At 35.6% G+C, this 25,403-nt stretch overlaps 1 protein-coding gene across 1 annotated transcript in view; it reads right to left on the bottom strand.

Annotated features, from left to right (window-relative positions):
- Window positions 1-2,073: 2,073 nt before the first annotated feature.
- The window catches only part of LOC143242035 (CXADR-like membrane protein), a 59,300-nt gene continuing 35,970 nt past the window's right edge, over window positions 2,074-25,403 (bottom strand). The window contains exons 3-5 of the mRNA XM_076485375.1: window positions 4,525-4,860; window positions 2,944-3,054; window positions 2,074-2,309 (exon numbers count right to left, since the gene is read on the bottom strand). Of these exons, the coding sequence (XP_076341490.1) occupies window positions 2,074-2,309; window positions 2,944-3,054; window positions 4,525-4,860 (683 nt within the window). The remainder of the gene's footprint in view (window positions 2,310-2,943; window positions 3,055-4,524; window positions 4,861-25,403) is intronic.

Below are 25,403 nucleotides of genomic sequence, written 5' to 3'. Positions count from 1 at the left end.
TAAATACAGTGAAGATAAATACAGTAAAGATACATACAGTGAAGGCAATAAATACAGTAAAGATACATACAGTAAAGATAAATACAGTGAAGATACATACAGTAAAGATAAATACAGTGAAGATACATACAGAAGATAAATACAGTGAAGATACATACAGTAAAGATAATAAAGATAAATACAGTAAAGATACATTCAGTAAAGATACATATAGTCAAAGTAAATACATTAAAGATACATACAGTAAAGATAAATACAGTAAAGATAAATAGAGTAAAGATACATACAGTGAACATAAATACAGTGAAGATAAATACAGTAAAGATACATACCGTGAAGGTAAATACAGTAAAGATACATACAGTAAAGATAAATACAGTGAAGATACATACAGTAAAGATAAATACAGTGAAGATACATACAGTAAAGATACATACAGTAAAGATAAATACAGTGAACATACATACAGTAAAGATGCATACAGTAAAGATAAATACAGTGAAGATGCATACAGTAAAGATACATACAGTAAAGATAAATACAGTAAAGATACATACAGTAAAGATATACAGTGAAGATACATACAGTAAAGATACATAGAGTAAATAGATACAATAAATATACATTCAGTAAAGATAAATACAGTAAATATGCATACAGTAAAGATAAATACAGCAAAAATAAATACAGTAAAGATACATACAGTGAAGATAAATACAGTGAAGATAGATACAGTAAAGATAAATACAGTAAAGATAAATACAGTAAAGATACATACAGTAAAGATGAATGCAGTAAAGATACGTACATTAAAGATAAATACAGTGAAGATACATACAGTAAAGATAAATACAGTTAAGATGCATACAGTAAAGATACATACAGTAAAGATAAATACAGTATTTGAATTACAAGGAATGAGGAAGAAGTTTTGAAAATATAAATAAAATAAGCTTTGGAAAAAGACGAAAAAAGAAAATATTGCAAATACAGTTTGAATCAAATACGAAAAAGAGAAAAGACGTAAGTTTGTTTGTTTGTTTTGAATTTCGCACAAAGCTACTCGAGGGCTATCTGCGCTAGCCGTTCCCAAGTCAGCAGTGTGAGACTAGAGGGTTTGTTTGTTTGTTTGTTTTGGAATTTCGCACAAAGCTACTCGAGGGCTATCTGTGCTAGCCGTCCCTAATTTAGCAGTGTAAGACTAGAGGGAAGGCAGCTAGTGATCACCACCCACCGCCAACTCTTGGGCTACTCTTTTACCAACGAAAAAGTGGGATTGACCGTCACATTATAACGCCCCCACGGCTGGGAGGGCGAGCATGTTTAGCGCGACGCGGGCGCGAACCCGCGACCCTCGGATTACGAGTCGCGCGCCTTACGCGCTTGGCCATGCCGGGCCGAGACTAGAGGGAAGGCAGCTAGTCATCACTACGCACCGCCAACTCTTGGACTAGTCTTTTACCAACGAAGAGTGGGATTGACCGTTGCATCATAACTCCACCACGACTGACAGAGCTAGCCTGTTTTATTTCACGGGGATTGGAACCCGCGACCCTCGGTTTACGAGTCGAGTGCCTTGACCACCGTAAAATAAGTAATAAACTCCTGTTTTTACGCCCCCACGGCTGAAAGGGCGAGCATGTTTGGTACGATCGGGATGTGAATCTGCGACCCTCTGATTACGAGTCGTACGTCTTAACACGCTTGACCATGACGGGCCTATGACGTAAGCGACACAAATAAAAGTGAAATGACTTAAAATTATAATAAACAGTTATGTTAAAGCTACCTTCCTTATTTTCTATAATACGGGATTGACTGTTGTTCTTATAATGCACGCACAGTTTGAAATACCCAATGGATTCCAACACATTTCTGAAGCTCCAAATTTAATAAGAACTATCATAGGACTAACACCGCACCCTTATACAGGACCAGGTAAGTAAATCTAGGGTTAAGAATTATATTGTTTGGCAAATAAAGTAAAGAAAGATTATAAGTAATTAAACAAACGAATGAGAGAAAAGGAACTTTCTAATCTCTATCAAACGGTTTCCGAACATGGGATCGTGTTTATATAGGAGTGATATTCACTGTGTACTCACAGTTGAGTTTTAACGTAATGGTTGTCGAAGCTGGAATTGTAATGTTATTATTGGATGCCTGGCAGGTTAAAACGGTTCTCAAGTCGTCTCTCTGGATTTCAGGAATAACAATCTTGTTTATAACGACCTCGTCGGAACTGAAAGTGTAGTTGTCGTCCAAGAGCGTGTAATCCTGCCACCAAGTCAGAGACGGACGAGGTTTTCCTGTAAGACGTTAAGATGCGAAATAGAACAATTACCAGACTGATATATTCGTATATTGTATATATATATGAATATTCCCATTTTTCGATACCAGATTCACTTCAGTCGACTGAACTGTACTTAAGACTTAAACAGCAACAACAAGGTCTTCGTATGTCGACAGAACGAAAGTTACAATCTGTGTCCCTCATAAACCATATCTATATAAAGTTAGGGGGATTGTAATAAGGCTCCTGTCCCTAAGTAACAGCTTTCAACTCGTGTTGTCCCTCAGTTTTACACAGATCTACTGAACCGTAGTTTACATTCTTATATATAAGTATATCTGTATCTATTTTCAAACATTTTTTTTCTAAGAATCTCGTGTTGTCGTTCCAGATATTGTAGATAATAAACCGTGACGTTTTTTTCTAAGAAAAGATTCAATACTCGTCAGTTCCAGTAGTAAAACTATGTACAATAGATTTGTTGGCGATAAGATAATTCATACTTACCAGATGTCCGGAATGCAGACCTCTCAGATAGTTCATACTTACCAGATGTCCGGAATGCAAACCTCTAAGATAGTTCATACTTACCAGATGTCCGGGACGTAGACCCCTTTCATTTTGTCCTTATATCGAAAACTCCTCACCTCCAGTGACGCTACACATCAACGTCAACGACTGTCCTTCGTTGAAGGGCCCTACTAGACCCTTTAATTGTTTTCCGTCTTCATCAGCTATCACAGGCTCTCTGGGGGGAACTGTGAAGATAAAACATTCTTCTGAAACTGATGATACCAGCTATCCCGCTGGGAATAAATACAGAGACAGTTTAATATAACAAATGTGGCTATACAATCACGAGGAAGGGATGGACATGTTGCAGGGAACTTTATTTCTTTATATTTTGATAGAGATGTTAGACACTCTTAACGAAGCCAAACGTGTAATTACGTACGACAATAAAGAAACTGTTTATAACTTTTGATTAAATAAAGATGACTCTATAGGCCACAATAATAAAAACAAACTTTAAAACAGAGAAGCCACTTTTTGCACAAGGGAAAAGGCCAGGAGTGTATAATGTCGTAAGTCATTACATAATAATTTTATACAGCTATATTGATTAGAATGAATTAAATCATCCAATAAGCAAGTAACACCTTCCTTCATAGGCCCGACATGACGAGGTGGGTTAAGGCGTTCAACTCGTAATTTGAGGGTCGAGGGTTCGAATCCTCGTCGCACCAAACATGCTCGCCCCTTTCAGCCGTTGGAACGTTATAACGTCACGGTCAATTCCACTATTCGTTTGTAAAATGTCTAGCCCAAGAGCTGACGAAAGGTGGTGATGACTAGCTGCCTTCCATCTAGTCTTAGACAGCTAAATTAGGGACGGCTAGCGCAGATAGCCCTCGAGTAGCTTTGCGCGAAATTAAAAAACAAACAAAAATAATATTTTATATAAACAAACACAAAACCTACCAGAACGTCAACAAAGCCTTATTAAAGTACCACGCTGGAAATGCCCCCCGCTAGTACAGCGGTAAGTCTGCGGATTTACAACGCCAAAATTTGGGTTTCGATTCCCCTCGGTGGGCTCAGCAGATAGCCCGATGTGGCTTTGCTCTAAGAAAACACACACACACACTCTGTAAATTAGAAAGATATTGTTTACGCTAGCTGTAATAATTGTTGTTTGAACAGACAATAAAAACGTTTCAATTTAGATGTTATCAGTCATTTCAAAGTGTTTGACTATTCACTCACTGTTTTTTGTATGTTCTGAAAGAGATTACGGGCGTTTTAAATTTCTTGTCGAAACCTGTTCATAGTAAAGTGAAAGGTACTTTATGGTTGTTGACAAAAGACTCAAAGGTACTTTGTGGTTGTTGACAATAGACTCAAAGGTACTTTATAGTTGTTGACAATAGAGTCAAAGGTACTTTATAGTTGTTGACAATAGAGTCAAAGGTACTTTATGGTTGTTGACAATAGACTCAAAGGTACTTGATGGTTCATAACAGAGTATAAGATACTTTATAGTTCATAATAGAGTGAAAGGTTCATAAATAACGACTGAAAATGTTAACGTCGTCTCTTATAGTAAAGACATATGTTTGAGTTTTTGTTATCCGTTTGATGTCTGTAGATACATCTCTCTGAATTAAACTTACATAATTTTAAGGTGTTATGCTGAATTACTAGATGTGCCACTAAGTAGTTGTTACCTATAACTTTCAACGTGATGACTGTATTCACAGTCCGAGCTTTATGGAAATCCACTCGACACCTGTACTCTCCAGCGTCATCTTCTTTCACAGGATCCAACTGAAGAAACGCTGGTCTGTTGATCATATTGAAGTAGGCACGACTCTCCAACTGAGGACTGGAAGACTGGTGAGCCTGGTCCACGTTACCCCGTCTGGCGTCCAGAGTGTAGATGGGCTGAGCAGAGTCATCTTTATACCAGAGCACGAGAGCTGCAGAGTCATTGACGGAGGGAGAGGAGATGTCACATGGAAGAGCCACTTTCCCACGTACCACTGCTGTGTAGAGTATCGAAGCTGGAATTTAATAACAAAACAATCGAATTTCAGTGACGTTTGAGGGAGCAGATTAAACGACTTTTCAAAGCATCCAGTTTTGTAGTCAAACTTAAATATCTAATTCAGACAATAAACTAAAAGAGAAACGAAAGATTTTTGTACCTTACAAAATTAACGTGGTTGAAAATAAAAGTATTTAATAGTCAAAAGTAAAGTAAGTAGAACTGTAATGCAGAAATTCAAATAAGCTTCTGGCATTAAAAAACTTTTGGTTTTGGTTTTTTTATTATTTCTTCTTTCTTCTGATTAAGAAATAGAATCCTTAAGAAAGGTTTCTCTAAATGACAGATGGAAAAAAAGATAATACATACCGAACTAATGAAGAACATACTGCGTTATCTTTTGATCTAAGCCTTAATGGCTGTTTCCCTTTGTTTATTTTTCCCATTATTCTACAATTTTTGTAGCTCTGCACAGTTACAAATGGATTTGAGTTTCGTCACCCTTAGAGATTCATTCAAATTTACGTTCTTTAAAGAGAGAGTAACTTGGTTCATTCACTTCAAGAAGGGATGTATTTCATTGGAATGTGCTAACAACAAGAAGTGATGTATTTCATTGGAATGTGCTAACAACAAGAAGTAATGTATTTCATTGGAATGTGCTAACAACAAGAAGTAATGTATTTCATTGGAATGTGCTAACAATAAGAAGTGATGTATTTCATTGGAATGTGCTAACAACAAGAAGAAACGTATTTCATTGGAATGTGCTAAAACAAGAAGTAATGTATTTCATTGGAATGTGCTAACAACAAGAAGTAACGTATTTCATTGGAATGTGCTAACAACAAGAAGTAACGTATTTCATTGGAATGTGCTAATAACAAGAAGTGATGTATTTCATTGGAATGTGCTAATAACAAGAAGTGATGTATTTCATTGGAATGTGCTAACAAAGTTTCTGAGAAGCTAAATATTTAACCGTTTTTTTTTCTTCTTCTAGTGTGAAACATTAGCAGGAAATTACAATAGTAAAAATAATCGATCATACAAAACTGATGTTACTTTGATTTCTTACAAAGCTTGAGTTGTCAACTCTCTTCAAGCGTTGCGTGATCGTGCAGAAACGGTGTTGTAGAGGTTGAATAAACATTTTCTTTGTTCACTACATGCAACGTCGTGTCGCAACTCTATTCCCTCTGTGTTTCAACGCCTTGTTTTGTATTTGAAGCAGCGGACGCTAAATTAGTGCTTTGTTACGGAAGAATTAGGCTTAAGGTGAGGCCAGACCAGATAAAACAATGAAACTAGAAGTGTTGGTAGAACAACAATCATTAAACCGACTAATAACCAAATGAATTAGGCTAAACATGTCCATTAATATTTGCAGTTTTATATATATATATATATATATTGTAAAGGTAATCTTATAAATGGGGAGCGAGCCGTCCTTTCCACTATTTTGAGCCGTAGCACAATATTCGCTCGTTCGACGCAAAGGTGCTCATCCGCACTTCGTGTGATATTAAACGGTACTTTTGGTTTGTTTTTTGTTTGTTTGTTTTTGAATTTCGCACAAAGCTACTGAGAGCTATCTGTGCTAGCCGTCCCTAATTTAGTAGTATAAGACTAGAGGGAAGGCAACTAGTCATCACCACCCACCGCCAACTCTTGGGCTACTCTTTTACCAACGAATAGTGAGACTGACCGTCACATTATAACGCCCCCACGGCTGGGAGAGCGAGCATGTTTGGCGTGACGGGGATGCGAACCCGCGACCCTCAGATTACGAGTCGCACGCCTTAACACGCTTGGCTATGCCGTGACCTCTGTGGAGAGAGTCTTGCTAGAAAATTATGGTAAACCTTATAATTGGAAACTTCTGTCAAAGGAAGTGTTCCTTTACGTAAAAAAAACAAACTTAGACAGCTTTAATTGAATAGCCTGATTTACTTAATTAAGTCCAACCAAGCATAAGTTAAACAGCAAATATTAAAAAGTTAAATTACTGAAAAGAATAAATTCAGTGCACTGAAACTGAGGTACCATACAACCAAGAAAAAAACATTTAATATTTTGTTATTTTTCTTTGCGGAGGATAACATATTACGTCACATGTATTAACCACTTCACAGTTTTCACGTAGCTTTTTAATGTCATCCATGAAAAACAATAACTGCATCCATTTTAGGATATCGTTCTATTCAAATTTCGGATTATAATGAATAAATAATATATCAATTGATACTAATAGGAAAAAAAAAAACACTTGTCTTCAGCTGATCAATCAGCAAGAGGCAAACTACAGATGGCCAAATAACACGAGAACAACCGAAACTAATAAGGAAAACAGTTTTAGCTTTAGGTGACCAAATAGCAGTGTCCACAATTACATCTCTTACACATCACTAACATAAAGGAATTTATATGGCATTTATTTACTAAAATATCTATTAAACTGCCACAATTTAATGCGATTCACCAATTAACAAAAAACACAACAAACAAAAGAAACCGAATATCTTGTGAGATCCATTTAATCAGTGAATAGTAAAAACAAATTAACCATAGGTCCACTGATGGTGTCCCTCATCAGTCTTGTAAAACAAAGAGTTTTCTAAACCTTTTATGCGCCAAATAGCTCGTGGGTCTCAGAATTATTGGTTTCAAGGTCCCTAATAGGATACGAGTCACATGAGATAATGCAAGCACAAACAAGTAAACAGTACAATTACTTCCACTAATTACCACTGGGGGCTCAATGCAAAAAAAAACAAAACGTGTAGATAAAAATTACCATGAATATTGCAAGTACTCTCATTAATTACTGCTGGTGGCTCCTTCTAGTTGTTGTTGAAAAAAATGTGATTGTTACCAAACTTTTGCGGCCAGTTCTTTACACTGCATTATGTAATTGGTTAAAATAAATAAAATGATCCACTTTGATATATTGTCTGGATGTTTGTTCGTTGTTAAACAAAAAGCTACACAATGGACCATCTGTGCTGCTGTTCTCACCATGGGTACAGATCTTTGAGCATCATCACAAGTCCAGAGACTGACCACTGAGATTATTAGTCGTTCGTCTAATATCTGTGATCTTATTAAAACGTATATATAAAGAAAGAATCGTTACATTTTTAGAACGGGATCATAATAGAAATTATAATAATCGACTAGCGATAAACAACCATAGTAATCAAAAGAACAATTAAATGAATTCTTTAATCAGAACTTTCAAATAATTCTAAGAGACTTTAATGTTCATTGCACAAATTTTTAGGGAGATTTCTCATTGTTCATTTTGTAGAAGTTAATGGTTTTTATTAATGTTCAAATCCTTTTAACTTTCTAAGAGTCTCTATTATATAGATAATACAAATGTGTTTGTTTTTTATTTTCTTACTCGCAGTTGGAATCGACTGCATTTTTTTTTTCAGATTTTAAGTCTTCTAGATCTATTGAAACCGAGAATTTTCTTGCAGGGTTTGGGTGGTGAGAAAAACGCTACGTGCTGTGCCATTTAAGTCTCTCAATACCGTTCTCTGTTTTGTGGTGAGAATCTCTCCCCCCCCCCCCCACACACACACCAAAAACACATTTTCTTTATGAATTTCTTTAAACGCGATATACTTTCTCATTTGCTATCTTCTTTTACATTTGTACACAAAAAATATTTTTTAATGTCTGGCGTGACAACTTTCACCTTATTTTACTTGATGAATTTAAAAGGAACCTTTAAAAAAATCAACAACTTTATTTTCTATTTCTTTTAAAAATATTTCCACAAAAAAGGAACAGACAATTTCACAGAATTACTAGATGCGTTGAAGCTCAGCTTGTACCATTTCTTTGTCTTCTAAAAAATAGCACTCCATCTCAAGATCACGTCTCTCTCTTAAGTGGTAAGTTACATTCGTCACGTGACAAGTTTCTTGTCACAGAAAAATGTAGTAAATCGCAGTATAACCTTGATAGTCACGTGAGGACTTTGCTTGTCACTTTACTATTCACTAAATAGGTCAGGAAATAACCTTTTCTGGAGTTTAACATCTAGAAACTTACTTGATGGATATGAAACGTTTACTCAAATAGGATTCAAAGATATGGGCAATTTGTTGACAATTTGTAATTATTCAGTGCAAATATTTTATGACCGACAAACCACTAAAGTTTTATTCTATTTCTACTTTTCTTTTAACATAATCTCTGGAATCGGGGTCGAAAACTCTCTCCTAAGGTCAAAACAAACATGGTAGTTTGTCATTAATATCACGCAAAGTTGTTCTAGGGGTATCTACAATAATTTTTTGAATTCTCAAATGTTAAGATAAAGAAAAGGTAGCTAGTCAACATTACCACCGCAAACATGGAACTACTACTTATAACAAATAGTAGGATTTACTGTCACGTTATAACGCCCCCACGCCTGAAAGCGTGAGCATGTTCAAGAACTGAATTCGAACCCGTAATCCTCAGATTGTAAGTCGAGCGCCCTAACTAACAGTCCTACTAACTTTATGTTTTAAAGACATTTCCTCACCAAGCCCTAACTAACAGTCCTACTAACTTTATGTTTTAAAGACATTTCTCCACCAAGCCCTAACTAACAGTCCTACTAACTTTATGTTTTAAAGACATTTCTCCACCAGGCCCTAACTAACAGTCCTACTAACTTTATGTTTTAAAGACATTTCTCCACAGGCCCTAACTAACAGTCCTACTAACTTTATGTTTTAAAGACATTTCTCCACCAGGCCCTAACTAACAGTCCTACTAACTTTATGTTTTAAAGACATTTCTCCACCAGACCCTAACTAACAGTCCCACTAACTTTATGTTTTAAAGACATTTCTCCACTAGGCCCTAACTAACAGTTCTACTAAATTTATGTTTTAAAGACATTTCTCCACTAGGCCCTAACTAACAGTCCTACTAACTTTATGTTTTAAAGACATTTCCTCACCAGGCCCTAACTAACAGTTCTACTAAATTTATGTTTTAAAGACACTTCCTCACCGGGCCCTAACTAACAGTCCTACTAACTTTATGTTTTAAAGACATTTCTCCACCAGGCCCTAACTGACGGTCCTACTAACTTTATGTTTTAAAGACATTTCTCCACCGGGCCCTAACTGACAGTCCTACTAACTTTATGTTTTAAAGACATTTCCTCACCAGGCCCTAAGTAACAGTCCTACTAACTTTATGTTTTAAAGACATTTCTCCACCAGGCCCTAACTAACAGTCCTACTAACTTTATGTTTTAAAGACATTTCCGCACCAGGCCCTAACTAACAGTCCTACTAACTTTATGTTTTAAAGGCATTTCTCCACCAGGCCCTAACTAACAGTCCTACTAACTTTATGTTTTAAAGACATTTCCTCACCGGGCCCTAACTAACAGTCCTACTGACTTTATGTTTAAAAGACATTTTCTCACCGGGCCCTAACTAATAGTCCTACTAACTTTATGTTTTAAAGACATTTCTCCACCAGGCCCTAACTAACAGTCCTACTAACTTTATGTTTTAAAGACATTTCTCTACCGGGCCCTAACTAACAGTCCTACTGACTTTATGTTTAAAAGACATTTTCTCACCGCGCCCTAACTAATAGTCCTACTAACTTTATGTTTTAAAGACATTTCTCCACCAGGCCCTAACTAATAGTCCTACTAACTTTATGTTTTAAAGACATTTCTCCACCAGGCCCTAACTGACAGTCCTACTAACTTTATGTTTTAAAGACATTTCCTCACCAGGCCCTAAGTAACAGTCCTACTAACTTTATGTTTTAAAGACATTTCTCCACCAGGCCCTAACTAACAGTCATACTAACTTTATGTTTTAAAGACATTTCCGCACCAGGCCCTAACTAACAGTCCTACTAACTTTATGTTTTAAAGACATTTCTCCACCAGGCCCTAACTAACAGTCCTACTAACTTTATGTTTTAAAAACACTTCTCCACCAGGCCCTAACTAACAGTCCTACTAACTTTATGTTTTAAAGACATTTCTCCACCAGGCCCTAACTAACAGTCCTACTAACTTTATGTTTTAAAGACATTTCTCTACCGGGCCCTATCTAACAGTCCTACTGACTTTATGTTTAAAAGACATTTTCTCACCGGGCCCTAACTAATAGTCCTACTAACTTTATGTTTTAAAGACATTTCTCCACCAGGCCCTAACTAACAGTCCTACTAACTTTATGTTTTAAAGACATTTCCTCACCAGGCCCTAAGTAACAGTCCTACTAACTTTATGTTTTAAAGACATTTCTCCACCAGGCCCTAACTAACAGTCCTACTAACTTTATGTTTTAAAGACATTTCCGCACCAGGCCCTAACTAACAGTCCTACTAACTTTATGTTTTAAAGGCATTTCTCCACCAGGCCCTAACTAACAGTCCTACTAACTTTATGTTTTAAAGACATTTCCTCACCGGGCCCTAACTAACAGTCCTACTGACTTTATGTTTAAAGACATTTTCTCACCGGGCCCTAACTAATAGTCCTACTAACTTTATGTTTTAAAGACATTTCTCCACCAGGCCCTAACTAACAGTCCTACTAACTTTATGTTTTAAAGACATTTCTCTACCGGGCCCTAACTAACAGTCCTACTGACTTTAGGTTTAAAAGACATTTTCTCACCGCGCCCTAACTAATAGTCCTACTAACTTTATGTTTTAAAGACATTTCTCCACCAGGCCCTAACTAATAGTCCTACTAACTTTATGTTTTAAAGACATTTCTCCACCAGGCCCTAACTGACAGTCCTACTAACTTTATGTTTTAAAGACATTTCCTCACCAGGCCCTAAGTAACAGTCCTACTAACTTTATGTTTTAAAGACATTTCTCCACCAGGCCCTAACTAACAGTCCTACTAACTTTATGTTTTAAAGACATTTCCGCACCAGGCCCTAACTAACAGTCCTACTAACTTTATGTTTTAAAGACATTTCTCCACCAGGCCCTAACTAACAGTCCTACTAACTTTATGTTTTAAAGACATTTCCTCACCAGGCCCTAACTAACAGTTCTACTAAATTTATGTTTTAAAGACACTTCCTCACCGGGCCCTAACTAACAGTCCTACTAACTTTATGTTTTAAAGACATTTCTCCACCAGGCCCTATCTAACAGTCCTACTGACTTTATGTTTAAAAGACATTTTCTCACCGGGCCCTAACTGACAGTCCTACTAACTTTATGTTTTAAAGACATTTCTCCACCAGGCCCTAACTAACAGTCCTACTAACTTTATGTTTTAAAGACATTTCCTCACCGGGCCCTAACTAACAGTCCTACTAACTTTATGTTTTAAAGACATTTCTCTACCGGGCCCTAACTAACAGTCCTACTGACTTTATGTTTAAAAGATATTTCTCCACCAGGCCTTAACTAATAGTCCTACTAACTTTATGTTTTAAAGACATTTCTCCACCAGGCCCTAACTAACAGTCATACTAACTTTATGTTTAAAGACATTTCCGCACCAGGCCCTAACTAACAGTCCTACTAACTTTATGTTTTAAAGACATTTCTCCACCAGGCCCTAACTAACAGTCCTACTAACTTTATGTTTTAAAAACACTTCTCCACCAGGCCCTAACTAACAGTCCTACTAACTTTATGTTTTAAAGACATTTCTCCACCAGGCCCTAACTAACAGTCCTACTAACTTTATGTTTTAAAGACATTTCTCTACCGGGCCCTATCTAACAGTCCTACTGACTTTATGTTTAAAAGACATTTTCTCACCGGGCCCTAACTAATAGTCCTACTAACTTTATGTTTTAAAGACATTTCTCCACCAGGCCCTAACTAACAGTCCTACTAACTTTATGTTTTAAAGACATTTCCTCACCAGGCCCTAAGTAACAGTCCTACTAACTTTATGTTTTAAAGACATTTCTCCACCAGGCCCTAACTAACAGTCCTACTAACTTTATGTTTTAAAGACATTTCCGCACCAGGCCCTAACTAACAGTCCTACTAACTTTATGTTTTAAAGGCATTTCTCCACCAGGCCCTAACTAACAGTCCTACTAACTTTATGTTTTAAAGACATTTCCTCACCGGGCCCTAACTAACAGTCCTACTGACTTTATGTTTTAAAGACATTTTCTCACCGGGCCCTAACTAATAGTCCTACTAACTTTATGTTTTAAAGACATTTCTCCACCAGGCCCTAACTAACAGTCCTACTAACTTTATGTTTTAAAGACATTTCTCTACCGGGCCCTAACTAACAGTCCTACTGACTTTATGTTTAAAGACATTTTCTCACCGCGCCCTAACTAATAGTCCTACTAACTTTATGTTTTAAAGACATTTCTCCACCAGGCCCTAACTAATAGTCCTACTAACTTTATGTTTTAAAGACATTTCTCCACCAGGCCCTAACTGACAGTCCTACTAACTTTATGTTTTAAAGACATTTCCTCACCAGGCCCTAAGTAACAGTCCTACTAACTTTATGTTTTAAAGACATTTCTCCACCAGGCCCTAACTAACAGTCCTACTAACTTTATGTTTTAAAGACATTTCCGCACCAGGCCCTAACTAACAGTCCTACTAACTTTATGTTTTAAAGACATTTCTCCACCAGGCCCTAACTAACAGTCCTACTAACTTTATGTTTTAAAGACATTTCCTCACCAGGCCCTAACTAACAGTTCTACTAAATTTATGTTTTAAAGACACTTCCTCACCGGGCCCTAACTAACAGTCCTACTAACTTTATGTTTTAAAGACATTTCTCCACCAGGCCCTATCTAACAGTCCTACTGACTTTATGTTTAAAAGACATTTTCTCACCGGGCCCTAACTGACAGTCCTACTAACTTTATGTTTTAAAGACATTTCTCCACCAGGCCCTAACTAACAGTCCTACTAACTTTATGTTTTAAAGACATTTCTCCACCGAGCCCTAACTGACAGTCCTACTAACTTTATGTTTTAAAGACATTTCCTCACCGGGCCCTAACTAACAGTCCTACTAACTTTATGTTTTAAAGACATTTCTCTACCGGGCCCTAACTAACAGTCCTACTGACTTTATGTTTAAAAGACATTTCTCCACCAGGCCTTAACTAATAGTCCTACTAACTTTATGTTTTAAAGACATTTCTCCACCAGGCCCTAACTAACAGTCCTACTAACTTTATCTTTTAAAGACATTTCTCCACCGGGCCCTAACTAACAGTCCTACTAACTTTATGTTTTAAAGACATTTCTCCACCGGGCCCTAACTAACAGTCCTACTAACTTTATGTTTTATAGACATTTCTCCACCGGGCTCTAACTAAGAGTCCTACTAACTTTATGTTGGCCCTAGAGTAGCCCAAGAGTTGAAGGGAGGTAGCGATGATTTCTCTTTAGTCTCACACTGCTAAATCAGGGGTGACATTACCTTAACACCTGGAGCCTTTGACCTAGCAGTTCACTCCCCCTGCCGGTAAGTTTGAAAACTACGTTATACAAGGAACGTTTCATTCTACTTGGAATAACCTTTTTGATTTAGTTTTCTTTTGTTCTTTTATTATATGAAGAACTAATGAATCAAATATAGAACATCATCAGAATGACTTACTTCACTTTCTTTCCAAGACTTCACATTCCTTAAAACATTCATTTTTAATATTTCATATCTCTCAAACGCTTCGTGACTCATTGACTTTGTTTAAAGAGAATAAACCAGAGTAATCAGGTTTTTTGTGTTTTAATTTCGCGCAAAGCTACTCGAGGGCTATCCGCGCTAGCCGTTACTAATTTAGCAGTGTAAGACTAGAAGGAAGGCAGATAGTCATCACCACCCACCACCATCTTTTTACCAACAAATTGTGGGATTGATCGTATTATTAAAACACCCCCACGGCTGGAAGGGCGAGCATGTTTGGTACGACCAGGATTCGAACCCGCGACCCTCGGATTACGAATCGATTGCCCTAACCACCTGCTCATGCCTGGCTAAATGGGAAGGTCATAACTCATTTTTCAGGTATAGTCGTTTCTAACGTTGAACTGCTGGCTAAACGGAAGTTGGACACACCCATCGCCAGAAAGGTGTCTGGTTGTTTGAATAGAACCAAATATACGAACTGACTATTGTTTTTCTAAAAGCAGAGTGGGTTTAACGATGTCATGGTTCCAACTCTGGACCATTTGGTCTGTAGATTCACTTGGCTCTGCTGGCCCAACTTCTATAACCACAACGTTTTATCTGGCAAACAATCGTTGGAAAAATATCCACCAATGTAAAGATGAGGCGAAATTGGATTGAGAAAAGAAACCGTTAGAGTTTTTCTCAGTTTTTAATGACATTGCAGACGAAGCCGAACCAAAGAGAAACATGAAAAACAATTAGTGACAACACTTAAGAGATTTTGTTTGTTTTAGTCTTATCTGTCATACTGACATGCAGTAAATTCTGTCTCGAATTTTGTTCTAACGTTGAACTTCCCTTTCAAAGTAACAACGACAAAGGAATCATAAAAAAAAAAACAACGGAACTCTTTAAAAAAGACATGGTTTATTATTGAGAATGAAAAAACTGTAGCACACCATTACATTTTGGTTTAAAGCTATATTAAAATACCAACTCTTAATGTATTGTCAGAGATAAAGTGTAACTAGGTTTAAGGCTATGATACTTCATTAACTCTTCGTCTAAGACCACGCCAAGAGGATAAACCGGAGTTTAAGACTATTAAAAGATCTTGCCTAAACCTGGGTTTAAGGCTATTACCATAGAGTAGACCCATGGATTTAAAACTATAGCAGAAGATGAAACCCAGATTTAAGACTGTATTAAGAGATTAAACCCAGGTTTAGGACTGTTGTAAGAGTTGAAACTCGGGTTTATGTCTATTAAAAAAAAACTAGACACTTGTGTTGAACGTTGCTGTAAAACATTAAGCTTGGGTATGTAGGTGTTGCAAGATAAAGCACACCAGAACAAAACTATCTTGAGAGATTTTGTCTTGGTTTAAGGCGAAAGGAAAATATCACGTGGACGAGTCTGTTCACGTTTTCTTCTACTTTTCTCCAATAATGAATAAATCATAATCAATAAATCGTATTCCTCAAACCAATAGACTTTCTTTAGTTGTTCTGTAGACTCGAAAGTGTAGGTGGGAAAGTTGGTTTAGTTTCGTGGGCTAACGCAAAAATTTTCCACTCCGCAAAAGATGTTGTTGTTGTTTTGAACAAGGCACAAAGCTACTCAATGGACTATCTCTGCTTTGCCCACTACGGGTATCGAAACCTGGTTTTTAGCGTTGTAAGTCCACAGACGTACCGCTGAGCCACTGGGGGGCCCGCACAATGTAAATAGTGTTTTATTTTTAAACAACGGCGATATAAATTTGGATTGGCTTTCGTAAGAACGTTCATCGGTTTCGTTGACAACCTCAGTGAAATAAAACAACAGTTGATAAAACTTAGGCAGAGATTGTGCTTTTAATCTTTGTACCTTCGTTAGATTTAAGGTCAGGTCTGTTCTATTACAAACAGATATAAAGTACATCTATTACAGCATAAGGAACATTGTATCAAAATGATAGCGCTTTACTCAGCGTTTTAGTAAACGAATTAAAATGAACATTTTTAGGTTTAACACGATTTGATCAGCCAGTCTTTTAATGCATTTATTAAAACCAGTATTTTATAATTATCGCGGTTTGGTGTCAGCATGGTATTAGTAGATAAAATAAAAATAATATATTAAATTTAACGTAGTTTAGTCAGTAGGACTTTTGTACCTCCATTATAATAAGTATCTTAGACTTAATAAAAGTTTGATCAGTAGGGCTAAGCGAAAAATAAAAATTGCTAAAGGTCCGAGACTACGTGTGTGGAAATCTAACTTTATCTTGTTAACAGTGTGTTAAGCTTTTACACGGTATTGCGAAGAAACACACAACTAAAACTAAAAAGGTTTTCATCTTTAGGAACATGAAAACCCTTCCACCCCTTTATCTTTCTATATTTCGCTTTATGGAGCTTAAGAGGTTGCTTAAAGTATCAGTCTATCGTATTATTACTTTTAAATAGAGAGACGTAGTGGGACAGCCAGATGAGTAACATCCAAAGGCACGATGTAAGAATTCATTCACTAGGGGGATTGAATCTCTGTAACAATGCACGTTCACGGTTAACTAACAATGCAATGGTCGACTTGAGCCTTTTTGATATATACCGATCCAATAACTCGAGAAAAATGAGCTTTGGTGATAATCAGTGAGTGTGGTGGAGCCAGGTTGCAGGTACTAAGTAGTTGGTGTGACAATTCAACTGAACTTTTTTTTCCATATTACTGCTTAGCACAAGGTTTGCTTTCACCCATTTTTAATGGGTCTGAAACGTCTATAGGACATTGAACGCTAGATATACGACTGGATTAGGTATGACGACTTTCGTGTCATGTATTTTCTATAACTTTAGTGGCCCAGTTATAGGACAATTTCGAACGTAAAGTGACCAAATTTTCAGTAACCGTGGAAGAGAAAAACTGAGTTCCAAAAAGTTCATTTTTTTGGTCCACAAAATCAATAACTGAAAACCCTGCAGGTAGAATAATTGCTAGAAGTAGGAGTGACCTTGAGTGACTACTTGGCGCGCATGCGTAGACAATTATATATGAAGATGCGATAGGCTAGAGTAGGGAAAGAGACCTGTGATCGGCCGCGATTATAAGGCGACTATGTATTATGCAGCCTAATTATTATTCAGAAACATCACTTTATAATCGAGCCAATACGGCAGCTATAATCAACTGAAAACTAGAATATTTTAATTAGGAACATAAATCAGATTTTCATAATTTATTAGTCAGGTCTAAACTCGTCTAAAAGGTTAAGTTAATTTTAGAACTTGAGATTTCACCAGACTATCTCGTTCTCAAGGTTAGCTTAGCTTAACTCTAACACAACGCCATGTTATGCAAATTCAAATACCTTCAAATCTGGCACACTATCACGTTTTGTGGCCTTGATTAAATGTCTCAAATTTCATTTTCATAGATTAAGTCATTTTTGTTTTCTATAAATAACTACATCTGTAATCATTGGTCAAAATCGTTTATAAACTAAAGATAAAACACCTAAATTTAAAACACAATTATGTTGTTATATTGAAAGAAACTTATTACTTTATGTAATTAATTTATAAAAATAATAATTTTCCACTGAATAATGTTTTCAACCCTTTTTTTCTCCAAGTTATACAAGTCTCTAGTTTTCATTTAAGAAATTTGGAAGCATATGTTGACATCGAGAGATTTCTCTTGATATACGAGATAAACTCCACCAATTCCATCATTGTGGTACAGTTACACATTTACTTAGCCCTTGCCTTCAACCCAACACTTGGCTTGAACAATACATTCTACTCCAACGGCATTTCTACATTATATAACGAATGAGTTATCATTCCAACGTGCAATTCTAATACTTATTTGACCAAAAACTGCACATGTAGTCCTTCATTAAAAACTGCCTCGACAGTTATTATGCTTATTTAACCTCAATTAAATATGAGTCCCAATAAATGTGTAGTGTAACAATGATCAAAAGAAGTTCCAGGTCGTATATTTTTAAGAAAAATTGAAAATTTCGAATTTGTTTATGAAATGTTTTTCTTTAGCATTTAAAAACAGTAAGTTAGAGGAATCTCTTTAAATATACAGAAAATATGTACACGGCAGACATGTGGGACACTAGAATGTTACAGACATATAGTAGTGTTCTCTTACGTTAGAGGAATCTCTTTAAATATACAGAGAACATGAACACGACAGACATGTGGAACACTAGAATATTACAGACATACAGTAGTGTTCTCTTGAAATAAAAATGTATCTCAGAACGGCTGGTATAGAGAAAATAACGTTTTGAAACATCCACCTGCAACGCCCCCCTACGATCCCGTACACGTTTATACTCTCGTCCCTAGGACATGCATCCGTCAACGGTGATATTCAAATTCTCTCTTTGTTAACCTGAAGATGACCTAGGAAGGTCGAAACGTTGTTCTCTCCTTATCAATAACAGTGTTAATACCCATACCAGACGTTCTGAGATATATATAAGACATATATTAATCTGCAACATGGCCAACATGCTAGAGAAGACTTATGATAAATAAGACTGATGCTAAAATAATAGGGCATGAGCAACATATGAGAAAACTACAGATAAAGGAAGTCTTCTCTATCTATTTGACTGATATAACACTCAACCAACTTGACATAGAGGTTACAGATATCTGAATAGTTTTTTTTTATTCTGTTCAGTAACGTAGACGAGATAACTCGTCCAAGCCAATCGGTAACACAGTGCTACGGACGAGTTAATTCGTTTTCAATAATACCTCACTTCAAAGCTAGATGTCAGCACCATAATGCATTTGACCTACTTGCATATTGTTTCACTTTCGATCTAAAATGGCGTCACGAAATAGGTTACAAAATGAAGAAGCATTAGAGTTGTATTTTGAACTTAGTTTGGAGTTGCCGTAGCAGCTGAAATACTTGGCAGTCAACAGGTTAAAACTTAAATATAGTTATCTGATTCGGGTTCTAATGGAAAAGACATCAGTTAAGTGAACACTGCACTATCTTCCATCACAAAGGACCACAACTGAATTACAGTCCATATCAACACAGAAAGAGTTATTTTAAAGAAGAGTCACAAAGATGTTATTCCAATTTTTGTGTCATCTGTTTACAGACAAACTCATTATTTTTTTAATTAACAAGTGTAACTATAAGTTTTCAGACTCGTAACAGATCTTTCCAATATCCATATAAATGTATTAAATCTGATGTTATATCGATTTTAAAAAAAAATTATAGTAAACAGAGTTTAGTTCCTCCTGGATGGTATAAATTCTCTGGAGTATTGGAGAAAGTTTTTGTTTTTGAATTTCGAGCAAAGCTACTCGAGGGCTATCTGCACTAGTCGTCCCTAATTTAACAGTGTAAGACTAGAGAGAAGGCAGCTAGTCATCACTACCCACCGCCAACTCTTGGGCTGCTTTTCTACCAACGAATAGTGGGATTCACCGTAACTTTATAACGCCACAACGGCTGAAAGAGCATGTTTAGTGCGACGTGGATTCGAACGCGCGATTCTCGGATTACGAGTCGAACGCTTTAACTCACCTTGCCATGTCGGGGCCCTTGGAGAAAGATCAAGAGCATCTTGTTTGTACCAGAATCCTTCTAATTTCAATTAAGCTAATGCATATACACATAACTGATGAAGACCAGGTTCATGTGAATATAAAAAGAAGGAAAAAACACGGATCATAACATAAGATACCATACGTACAGTATACATCCAGATGGCCTTTTGTAATATCAGTAAAGAAAATCACTTCTAGCCCCTGATCTTCACATGACGGGCTAACACAAATCCTAGACTTGTCACAATTCATCTCAGCCCACCACAGCCACACAGTGACAGGACCATACTCAATAAAAATATACATTTTTGTTTTAATCTCTCATTTAACTCCAGCCCATAAGTCTATTGTGCCATCAAATGCTTTCTTTCAGGCTCCTTGGTAAAACTGCAGAGCACAGTGGTTGTACATAACAGATGAACAAGCGTACATTAGATTAAAAAGGATTATAAAACAGAAACTTAGTGGTACAAGACGAAGTCCTCAAGTGTTCAGAACTATTTAACCAGTGATAAATATACGTGAGACATGAAAAAATTAAACTCTTAAAGTATAACGAATATATGGACAAAAGTTCACATATCACAAATGTAAAAATCGGTACAAGTTACTTTGAAACTAAGCATTATTCTATTACATCAACTATCGTGTTCACAAATTTTGTCTAACAATTAAGTTATTTGATAACTTTAGTTTTACTTCAAGTGACTCTTTATTTATTTATCCCAAATTGTAGGTCTAGATAATTTATTCATTACCAAATACACATGATATGCCCAATCATGTAGCGTTCAAAACCTGAAACTATGCTAACAAGTAGATATAATCAGTGTATAAATGCAAAGCTGTCTAATCAAACCAATTATACAATTTTTATTACTAGTCTACGAAAAATGTGTAGAATAAAACAGGGTAATGGTATTCTTATAAGCTATTATTTAACTCATTAATTTTTGTTTTTATCAAAGGGAACATCTTTAAAAAACAAACATACTTTTATAACTTCATTGCATATACAAATCTATCTACAATAATCCATAAACTCACAGAAGATGGCTGCTTGATAAACTGAGATGAAACTAAAAGATGAAGACTGCAGAAGGGAACAGTAAAGATGTCTGATACATTCAACTAACTCGTAACTCACTCAACAAGACCCATATCTTGAAAACATTTAAATAAATTAGCTGATTCATGTCCTAATGACTTCTTGCTGGCTCAGGAGGTAATTCTGAGTGAAAGCTGACAACGTCACAAATCTCATTTAGATCCATATTTGGTAGGTTCGTGCTTAACCCTAAACAAACACAGGTTCCTACTGCGAGAACGTTAAACACGTAAACATAACACAAGTAAGATCGAATCTAATCGAATACCAACATAGAAATGGTCCTTTTCAAGACCTCATTGAAGATTCCAGAAGATCAAATACTCGCTACACTGGATAAAAGCTTATTGGTAACGAGTTCTAAAATGAATAACATATGTAGATATAGCAGTCAGTAATTAGACCTAAGTGACCATATAGGCTACTATCCGATAGAGATATAATTGTTTACAAATGAAAATTAGAGACATCTCAGATGATTGATGCTCCATGACAAGTTATCAGATCTTCCAGAGAATTGTGTTCTCCTTCAATATTGGTGATGGAACTTTATTTACTCTGGCCACCGTCACAGCATATATATTTTCTTCATTCCAATCAAGACTCCAATGGATGACAGCCCCAATGTTTTCTCACAGTAATAACACCCTCTTGTTGGATTCTCTGATTATCCTCTGAATAGCTTCAACGTAGAATAGGGTGTACGGGATACTGCTCTTGAAAAGTATCTCTTCAGTTGGTGGTGTTCTGATGAGGTTTACTGGTTATAAAGATTAATTACAAGCGTTTGGCTTAAACACCAGGACGGGACTCTTCGGGAGAAATATCTCATGGAGACATTAGTGGAAATTACCAAGAATAGCACAAGTAACTTCCTCTGTTATATACAAGTAATGATGCACTTACTTCATCGTGAGATTTGTCGTACAAACATAGGAATCCTCAACTTGTTACAAACAGAGAGTTAACAAACTGTTTATATATCTTTAACTAGCTGACGCCTGAGGAATATATTACACAAACATAGGAATCCTCAACTTCTTGCAAACAGAGAGTTAAGAAACTGTTTATATATCTTTAACTAGCTGACTCCTGAGGAATACATCATACAAACATAGGAATCCTCAGCTTGTAACAAACAGAGAGTTAAGAACCTGTTTATATGTCTTTAACAAGCTGACTCCTCAGAAATATAATATACAAACATAGGAATCCTCAGCTTGTAACAAACAGAGAGTTAAGAAACTGTTTATATATCTTTAACTAGCTGACTCCTGAGAAATATAATATACAAACATAGGAATCCTCAACTTGTAACAAGAGAGACAGAAAAAAAACTGTTTATATATCTTAAACTAGCTGACTCCTGAGGAATATATTATAGAAACATGGGAATCCTCAATTTGTAACAGAGACAGACAGAAAAAAACTGTTTATATATCTTTAACTAGCTGTCTCCTAGTGAGAAATATACCATACAAACATAGGAATCCTCAACTTCTAGCAAACACACTTAAGAAACTGTTTATAAATATTTGACTAGCTGACTCCTCATGAGAAATATATCACACAAACATAAAAATCCTCAACTTGTAACAAACAGAGAGTTAAGAAACTGTTTATATATCTTTAACTAACTGACTCCTGAGGAATATATTACACAAACATAGGAATCCTCAACTTGTAACAAAGAGAGCCATAAAATCTTTATATATCTTTAACTAGCTGTCTCCTCGTGAGAAATATACCATACACACATAGGAATCCTCAACTTGTAGCAAACACACTTAAGAAACTGTTTATAAATATTTGACTAGCTGACTCCTCATGAGAAATATATAAACATAGGAATCCTCAACTTGTAGCAAACACACTTAAGAAACTGTTTATAAATATTTGACTAGCTGACTCCTCATGAGAAATATATAAACGTAGGAATCCTCAACTTGTAATAAAGAGAGACAGAAAAAACTTTATATATCTTTAACTAACTGACACCTCATGAGAAATATATTACACAAACATAGGAATCCTCAACTTGTTACAAACAGAGAGTTAAGAAACTGTTTATATATCTTTAACTAGCTGACTCCTGAGGAATACATTATACAAACATAGGAATACTCAGCTTGTAACAAAAAGAGACAGAAAAAAAACTGTTTATATATCTTGAACTAGCTGACTCCTGAGGAATATATTATAGAAACATAGGAATCCTCAATTTGTAACAAAGAGAGACAGAAGAAAACTGTTTATATATCTTTACCTAGCTGTCTCTTGAGAAATAAATTATACAAACATAAGAATCCTCAACTTGTAACAAAGAGAGACAGAAAAAAAACTTTATATATCTTTAACTAGCTGTCTCCTAGTGAGAAATATACCATACAAACATAGGAATCCTCAACTTGTAGCAAACACACTTAAAAACTGTTTATAAATATTTGACTAGCTGACTCCTCATGAGAAATATATAAACGTAGGAATCCTCAACTTGTAATAAAGAGAGACAGAAAAAACTTTATATATCTTTAACTAGCTGACACCTCATGAAAAATATATTACACAAACATAGGAATCCTCAACTTGTAACAAACAGAGAGTTAAAAAACTGTTTATATATCTTTAACTAGCTGACTCTTGAGAAATATATTATACAAACATAAGAATCCTCAACTTGTAACAAAGAGAGACAGAAAAAAACTTTATATATCTTTAACTAGCTGTCTCCTAGTGAGAAATATACCATACAAACATAGGAATCCTCAACTTGTAGCAAACACACTTAAAAAACTGTTTATAAATATTTGACTAGCAGACTCCTCATGAGAAATATATCATACAAACATAAAAATCCTCAACTTGTAACAAACAGAGAGTTAAGAAACTGTTTATATATCTTTAACTAACTGACTCCTGAGGAATATATTACACAAACACAGGAATCCTCAACGTGTAACAAAGAGAGACATAAAATCTTTATATATCTTTAACTAGCCGTCTCCTCGTGAGAAATACCATACAAACATAGAAATCCTCAACTTGTAGCAAACACACTTAAGAAACTGTTTATAAATATTTGACTAGCTGACTCCTCATGAGAAATATATAAACGTAGCAATCCTCAACTTGTAGCAAACACACTTAAGAAACTGTTTATAAATATTTGACTAGCTGACTCCTCATGAGAAATATATAAACGTAGGAATCCTCAACTTGTAATAAAAAGAGAGACAGAAAAACTTTATATATCTTTAACTAGCTGACACCTCATGAGAAATATATTACACAAACATAGGAATCCTCAACTTGTAACAAACAGAGAGTTAAAAACTGTTTATATATCTTTAACTAGCTGACGCCTGAGAAATATATTACACAAACATAGGAATCCTCAACTTGTTACAAACAGAGAGTTAAGAAACTGTTTATATATCTTTAACTAGCTGACTCCTGAGGAATACATCATACAAACATAGGAATCCTCAGCTTGTAAAAAACAGAGAGTTAAGAAACTGTTTATATATCTTTAACTAGCTGACTCCTGAGAAATATAATATACAAACATAAAAATCCTCAACTTGTAACAAGAGAGACAGAAAAAAAACTGTTTATATATCTTGAACTAGCTGACTCCTGACGAATATATTATAGAAACATAAAAATCCTCAATTTGTAACAAAGAGAGACAGAAGAAAACTGTTTATATATCTTTAACTAGCTGTCACTTGAGAAATATATTATACAAACATAAGAATCCTGAACTTGTAACAAAGAGTGACAGAAAAAAAACTTTATATATCTTTAACTAGCTGTCTCCTAGTGAGAAATATACCATACAAACATAGGAATCCTCAACTTGTAGCAAACACACTTAAGAAACTGTTTATAAATATTTGACTACCTGACTCCTCATGAGAAATATATTACACAAACATAGGAATCATCAACTTGTAACAAACAGAGAGTTAAGAAACTGTTTATATATCTTTAACTAACTGACTCCTGAGGAATATATTACACACACATAGGAATCCTCAACTTGTAGCAAACACACTTAAAAAACTGTTTATAAATATTTGACTAGCTGACTCCTCATGAGAAATATATCATACAAACATAAAAATCCTCAACTTGTAACAAACAGAGAGTTAAGAAACTGTTTATATATCTTTAACTAACTGACTCCTGAGGAATATATTACACAAACACAGGAATCCTCAACGTGTAACAAAGAGAGACATAAAATC

Source organism: Tachypleus tridentatus, unplaced genomic scaffold (assembly GCF_004210375.1).
Source record: "Tachypleus tridentatus isolate NWPU-2018 unplaced genomic scaffold, ASM421037v1 Hic_cluster_1, whole genome shotgun sequence".
Classification (NCBI taxonomy): domain Eukaryota; kingdom Metazoa; phylum Arthropoda; class Merostomata; order Xiphosura; family Limulidae; genus Tachypleus; species Tachypleus tridentatus.
Note: the sequence above shows the minus strand (reverse complement) of the source record. Positions and strands in the feature narration are given on the sequence as shown.